This window comes from Pteropus alecto, unplaced genomic scaffold (assembly GCF_000325575.1).
Source record: "Pteropus alecto unplaced genomic scaffold, ASM32557v1 scaffold106, whole genome shotgun sequence".
In the NCBI taxonomy this organism is placed as follows: Eukaryota; Metazoa; Chordata; class Mammalia; order Chiroptera; family Pteropodidae; genus Pteropus; species Pteropus alecto.
In genome coordinates, this window is record NW_006442103.1 from 15,522,318 (window position 1) to 15,529,796 (window position 7,479).

The 7,479-nt window shown below is 38.1% G+C and overlaps 1 protein-coding gene and 1 pseudogene across 3 annotated transcripts in view; both read left to right on the forward strand.

The window, feature by feature from the left end:
* Window positions 1–7,479, forward strand: part of MAN1A2 (mannosidase alpha class 1A member 2) — a 273,987-nt gene that overhangs the window by 186,066 nt on the left and 80,442 nt on the right. For all 3 annotated transcript variants that reach the window (XM_025052328.1, XM_006919680.2, XM_025052327.1), the window contains one exon: window positions 599–854. In XM_025052328.1, the coding sequence (XP_024908096.1) occupies window positions 599–854 (256 nt within the window). The remainder of the gene's footprint in view (window positions 1–598; window positions 855–7,479) is intronic.
* LOC112469185 lies at window positions 2,663–2,781 on the forward strand (annotated as a pseudogene).

The window sequence follows — 7,479 nt, forward strand, 5'->3', positions numbered from 1 at the left end:
TTTTTATAAGGGCTCAAGAGAGTTTTAAGTAGTCATCCCCACGTCAGTTGGAAACCATTGTGCTATAAGATTTGTGATATTTCTAGAATGTAAAAGTTTTAGATGCATATGATGTACTATATAATAACTTAAAAATTCCCCAGCCTCTTATCTTCTCTGCTTATCGTTTTCCTTGACCCTGTGTTTACATTTTCGTCCATCTTGACACTTAGTTCTGTTTTAAATTTTCTCTCTACCATCTAGTTTCTCAGAGGCGTGTCTCCCTTCGTCCCGCCTTTTTTTTCATGTGTCTACTGACAAGTTACTGATTACCATTTGCTCTGTTCTCATTGGCCCTGAAATTGTAGCTTTCTTCCTAAGCTCCACTTCTTCCATTTTCTAAGACGTTTGCTGTTTAGCAGCCAGGGCTGGTAACACACTGGTGGCGTGTTCTTTAGACAGATTGAGCTGAGTCTCTCACAGAGCTTTCCTACCTTTTAATGGCCGGAGTATGAAACAACTAGCAGGGTCCGATGGAGGAAACTTTTAAGTTTTATGTTCAAAGAGTGAAGTTTTTAAGAGTCATTCTAACCAGTCTTTTTTTTTTCTCTTCTTACAGGGAAGAAGAGGAACGTTTGAGAAACAAAATTCGAGCTGACCACGAGAAGGCCCTGGAAGAAGCAAAAGAAAAATTAAAAAAGTCGAGAGAAGAAATCCGAGCAGAAATTCAGACAGAGAAAAACAAGGTGGCCCAAGATATGAAGACGAAAGAGAAAAAGCCACTGCCACCAGTTTCTATACCAAAGCTTATAGGCATAAGTGGTGGAGACCCAGAAGATACTGACATAAGAAAGAAAAGGGAAAAAATTAAAGAGGTAATAAGCTGAGATTTATGACACTGAGTAGCTGGGGGTATATATTTGACTGGAGACACGCACACGCACACCATCCATGGTGTCAGATTTTGATCTCGTTTGTTTCTGGGTCATAGTTGCAGTTCAGTTTCCAGGTTGGCAGCTAGGGCTAGAACTCTGTGTCTTTTTCTTATTATGGATTATAATATAATTATTGGACACTTAAAATGTTGATATAATGTTGTTTGGACGCTTACATCACTCACCCGGTGTTCAGAGATCTTTTAATATTCAGCATCTTATAAATAATGTAGAATAGATCTATAATTTATCACTGAATAAGAAATTTCTTCAGCGTTTGGTTATAAGGGACTCTGCTAGATACTGTGAATATCTGTCTCCTCATAAACATGCTTCTGAAGAGTTAGCATTATATCTTTTTTAAAGAACGCGTTATGAAACTCCATAACTATAAAGCAGATTAAGAATGCATTTCTTCCAAAGAGTCTCTCAGTGGATTGAAGAATGGCACAGGATTGATCTCAGAATTCTTTAAATTTGTTTAGTCATAGAAGTTTTTCGATTTATTTTAGGAATGACTTGGAGATAAAGACAATACCAGAGGAGGGAAAAATCTAGTGAATATTTCAGTTGACCCTTGTTAATTAGAACTCTTGCTGATTCTGGGTGGAGTTTGCATTCGTTCTGCCTGTGAAGATTTTGTCAGGGTGCCGTAACACCAACAATATTTCAAAGGCATTGTTTATCATAAAATATGACAATAGTTTTGTTCAAATAGTCAAATATATGTATGGCTATATTGTAGTAATGAATATGAAAGATTTAGCAGATACTTGAAGCTTGGCCTTATGAATTATTATAAGACCTTGACCTTGATGGAATCAAAATCGAGCTGGGCTCTGATTCTACCTCGTCTCTGGCGCCTGTGTTTTATGCACAGGCTGCTTACGGCACTTTCTTCAAACAGTGTCAGGGAGACATCAGTAGATTTTTTTTTCAGATGCCTGACCTGCTTTTAAAAGACATTGTTAGAATTTATTGAAATATTTTCTCATGTACGTAATCACATAGAGAGCAGTGTGTGTTTAGGGATACCCCAAGACCACCCAGAGGCTCAGCAATTTGCTGGAAGTACTCACAGAACTCAGCAAACTGTCATACTCGTGGTTTCACGTTGTTTCAGCAAAAGCATACAGATTAAATTAGTCATGGGAAAGGTGCACAGGACGGAGCCCAGGTGTAGCTTCTAGCCGTTCTCTCCCAGTGGAGTGACCGGCAGTGCCTAGTTCTCCCAACGATGATGTGTGGCAGTGTGCATGAGGTATTGCCAACCAGGGAAGTCCAACCGAGCCTTGATGTCCAAGGTTTTTATTGGAGGTTCGCCCTGTAGGCTGGGCTGAGCTTAGTTCTCCAACCCCTCCAGAGGTTAGGCTGGTATTGTGTGGCCCAAGGCCCCCACCATAAATCATATTGTTAGCTTTTGGTAAACAAAGAGACTCTCAACAAGCTGGGTAGTAAAGGTTCAGAGGTTCTTTTCCAGGAGCCCAGCACAGGCCGCCCTTTTTCGGGAATGTGCAGGGTTTGGAGCACACCATATTATCTAATGTTCTTGTAAATCAACACAAAACATGTTAAGAAGACCCTTGTGTATACTCCTGTTAAACATTATGGTTATTGACTTAGCAAGCAAAGAAAGTTGAAACCTGAGCTTGCAGGGGAAGAAGCTAACTAGAGACGCAAGGTGTTGTGAACTGCAGAACACCTGAAAGTTTCAGGAATTAGAGACCATTTCAAGAATCTGAAGGCAAGTCTGTGGCCATGCTACCCTGAACAAGCCCGATCCCATCTGATCTCAGAAGCTAAGCAGGGTCGGGCCTGGTTAGTACTTGAATGGGAGACCACCCAGGAAGACCAGGTGCTGTAGGCATAAAAAATAAAAAATAAGGGATTGTAAGCTGACGAGGTCCTTGCAGTCTGTGAGGTCAACTAAGGGTTGCCTCGCCTGAAAAAAAAAAAAAAGAATCTAAAGGCAGTGGTATGAAACAGAGCTGGAAAAGGATTACTTGCAAGATTTAAAAGGCGCCCTTGACTCCGAGGCCCCAGTTCTCACACCTGGACATCCTAGGTGCTGTCCTCCCTTTCCCAGCAGAAGACCAGCGTTGGCCTTTGGAGGGGTGAATTAGAGAAGAAATGCATTTGGGTAATGCCAGGTGTGGCTGAGGCAAAAGTGCAGTGGTCATCCTAAAACACAGAGAGAGGGATGGGGAAGAGAGGAGGAAGTAGAAATGCATTCCGAACATTAAGACCACTTCCTTCTGCTCAGCTCTCACAATCCTTGCAGCCAGGTTTACATTCAATAAGCTGGAGAATGGAGGACTTATTTCTGGGGAGACTGGCCCAAGAGAAAAGACCTACACTGTTCCTCAGTGAAACCCCCAGGTGTCGCCTGGTCACCCTAGGATGAGGCTCCATCTTGCTCATTCGCTGTGACAGCCTTTGATTGTCTTGTAAGTGCGTCACTCTTATGTGAAGAGCAAAGCAAAGATCACCAGACATTTAAGGAAAGTTTCTCACGTGAGAGAATGAAACGGTTGGAGGAAAGGAGTTCAGAGGACACAGAAGCAATATAGGAAGCAGAAAAAAATATGTGAAAAAAGAATTAACACCATTGGAGCGACAGAAACGATTACAGTTATGAAATGAGAACAGTAAGCTATAAAAAGGAATATTTACAGAATAAGAAAGAGCTCTTGGAAATTAAACGTGATAGAATTTAAAAATTCAATATTAAGAGTTGGAAGATAAAATTGAGCAAATCTCTCAGTAGACAAAAAGATTGAGATAACAAAACAAAACAAAAAAATCCAGAACAAGCGATTAGATGGATATTTTATAAAGAGAACATAGATAAGAACTCAAAGAAACAATTCAAGAATATTGGCTAAAACTAAAGGATGTGAATTGTCAGATTGAAAGGACTTGCCAGGCATCCAACAAAATGAGCAAAAAAAAGAAAAGACTCTTGAAATTTTAGAAAAAATAGTAATAAAAAAACATTTTAAAAACCAAACAAATTAAAAATCCTAAAAGTTTACAGAGAAAGAAAAAGGTTTCACCCAAAACATTGAGATTGTAGATTATGGCAAATCAGCTTCCTCAGCAATAATATTGGAAATTGGAAGTGGAGCGAAGGCTCAGAAAGAATTATATAGTCAGTCAAATTATGAATCCAATCCGAGGGTAAAGATATTTTTAGGCATTTTCTCAGGTTGTCACTGGAAACGACACTTAAACACATAAAAAAGAAGAGAAGGGATTTTGGAAACGGTGTGTGTCAGTAGAGAGAAAAAGGAAGGGCGTTCTTGGGCTCGTGAAGAAGGGACTCGGGGGGATGAAGGCCGAGCTTGGGGCGGGGAGAACAGGAGTCCAGGTTAGAGCCGCGGGATGGAGAGCGTCGGGAAGGGTGTGTCAGAGGGTAAAATGGAACTGACCGTTCCTCTGATGTGTTTGACTGTGTTGAGACAAGTCATGAAACTCATAATTTAGAAGTAAATTCATAATCGTTACATTAAAAACGAAGCAAACAAATAAACAAAAAACCAACCCCTCACAGCAGTAGTTAACAGCAGGGAAAACAAAAGTTGAACAAAGTAATGTAATAATTATAAGAAAAACATGTTTTAACTCTACTGGGAGGATGTGGGCCAGGGAAGTATGCGAGGAGCTGAGCTGATAGTGGCATAAGAGAGCCTAATTATCTTAATTGTAGGAGAATATAGTAAATATCTAAAAACTAAAAAAAAAGATCAAGAAATAGCACTATCAGCTATATTTAGAATTACAGTGGTAAGTAGAAAAAAACATTTGAAAGAGTCTAAGTAAGTACCTCAGGAGAATGGGAATTAATTACCAGCGGGGAAGGTATGGCAGGTTATTAGATTTTTAAAAAATGCAACTTCATTGAGACATAATTTAGATATAATAAAGTATACCTATTTTAAAGGTACAGCTTGATGGGTTTTGGCAGATATATACACCTGTATAACAGCAATACTGTCAAGATGTGAAGGTGTCCATAATCTCGAAACAGTGTTCTCATGCCCCTCCTCCGGTCCGGCCACCCGATTCCTTGGTCGCAGGCAACCACTGATCTGTTTAGTATCATAGATTAGATTTGTCTTTTCTAGAGTTTCAATCAAATGGGATAAGAAAGAATGTGACATTTTGTTGCCAGGCTTCTGCTCAGCATGCTGTTCTTGAGATTCATCGATATAGATTGCATGTAAAGGTAATTTTTTCTATCGTATGGATATACCATGATTTGTTTTATTCACTCACCTGTTGAACATTTGTTCAGCGTTTGTTCCGTGGCTGTTATGAATAAAGCTGGTATGTACATTTGTGTACAAATCTCTGGGTGGACATGTTTTAATTTTACTTTTGACATTTCAGTCTGGGACCTGTTGTGAGTTAATTTTTTATTTACTGTGTGAGGTAAAGGTCGTGCTTCATTCTTTTTCTGTGGGGCTTTCTGGTTGTTCCAGCACCATTTGTTGAAAGGGTTATACTTTCCCAGTTGAATTACCTTTGCATTTTTGTTCAGAATCAGTAGGCGCTGAGTCTCTTTCTGGACTCATATCTATTCCCTATGCCTGCGTGCCTATCCTTAATGCCATCTTGACATTGTGTTGGTTACTTTTTTAAATCAGATAAGTCCTCCAACTTCATTCTTTTTAAAAATCGTTGTTGCCATTCTTGGTTCTTTGCCTTTCTAGAATTAGCTTTTTTGTGTGTGAAGATGAAAGGTTGCTGGATTTTGATTGGGATTTTATTGAATGTAGATGAATTTGGAAGAATTGTCATCATAACAGTATTTAGCTTTCTGTTCCATGAGCATGTTATATCTTTCTACTTATTTAGGTTTTCTTTCATTTTTCTCAACAGCATTTTATAGTTCATAGCATATAGTTCTTGCACATATTCTATTTATTTCTAAGTATTTCATATTTTTGACGCTGTTATAAATGGAATTACTTTTAAATTCCCATTTTTGTTGTTTATTACTAGCAAGTAGAAATATATTTGATTTTGGTTTGCTGAACTGGTATTCTTTTGTTTTATTTTCCTGATACAGTCGTGTTCTCTGTGAATCAACTTTTTACCTTTTGATTTTTATGCCTTTAATTCTTTTTCTTATGATGCTCTCTAAGACTTATAATACATTGTTGAAAAGTCGTAAGAATGGACATACTTGATTTGTTCTCCAGTTTAAGGGTTAAACATTTAGTCTTTTACCATCAAGTATTTTGTTAGCAGTAGGTTCCTCCCTTCTCCCCCTTTTTAAATTAAGTTTTGAGTGTGACATTGGTTAATTATATAGGTTTCAATAGTACAATTCAATAATGAACCATCTGTATATTGCATTGTGTAAAGGGCATCCAATTGATGGTGGTGGAAGATTTATTTGAGTGTGGGTGGTGAGGGGTGGTGTTTTTGGAGATGCCCTTTACTAAGTTGAGGACGTTTCCTTGTAGTTCACTGAATGGGTGAAGTACACCCATTTTGTCATGAATGGGTGTTGAATTTTGTCTAATGCTTTGTCTACTTGTATAAAGATGATTGGATGATATTTTTCCTTTTATTCTGTTAACATGGTGAATTACATTGATTGGTTTTTGAATGTTAAATTAGTCTTATATTTCTGGGTTAAATTGCATTTGATCATTGTGTACTTATATATTGCTAATTTTTGTTAAGTAATTTTGCATCTGTGTTTTTGAGATATATTGGTTTTCGGTTTCCTTGTAATGTCTTTGCCTGGTTTTGGTATCTGAGTAATGCCGGCTGCAAAAAACAAGTTGAGAAATGTTTTTATGAATAGTGTACTGTTAAATGAATAGATTTTTGATACACCACAGTCTACTATTAAATAATTTAATTGATGTATAATTACTCTGCTGTTGTGTCGCTTATACTTCTTGGATTGTAAAAAACCCAGTTCAAACTAATTGATATAAAAATATTTATTAGCTCAGTGGCTCTGAACTAGGGCTTCAAGCTTGACTGAATCCAAGTCTGTAGATGTTAATTGTCAACATGTATCTGTCCCTTTCTCTTTCCTTTGTTATTTAGTTTCTCCATGTTGGGAGAGAGTTAGCCCCCATCAACTCCAGGATTATATATTTCTTAGACCTTGAGATTGCCACATGAGAAAGTCTCTCTGTCTCCTAGTGTCTGTAACAGTGTGTGTAAAAGGACTTTATTGCACCTACCGAATCGCACGTATCCATTCACTTTGCCTAGGTCAGGGTTGGCAAAATACAACTTGTGGGCCAAATTCTGCCTGTTTTTTAAAAATAAAGTTTAAACGAAACAGATATGTCTCATCTATGGCTGTTTTTGTGCCACAAGAGCAGAATTAAGTAGTAATTGTAGAAACTGTATGGACTCCAAAGCCTAAAATATTTAAAGAAAGGGTTTACTGATCTTTGGTCTAAGAGTAAGGGGTTCTCTAGCCAGGCTGTGTTAATTGAAATCAGAGCCCCTTGATTGACAGCTCTATCATCATCACAGTGAGGGAAGGGCAGCTGTTCCCAATAGGATTGGCAGTTTTTAAAAGGAAAGA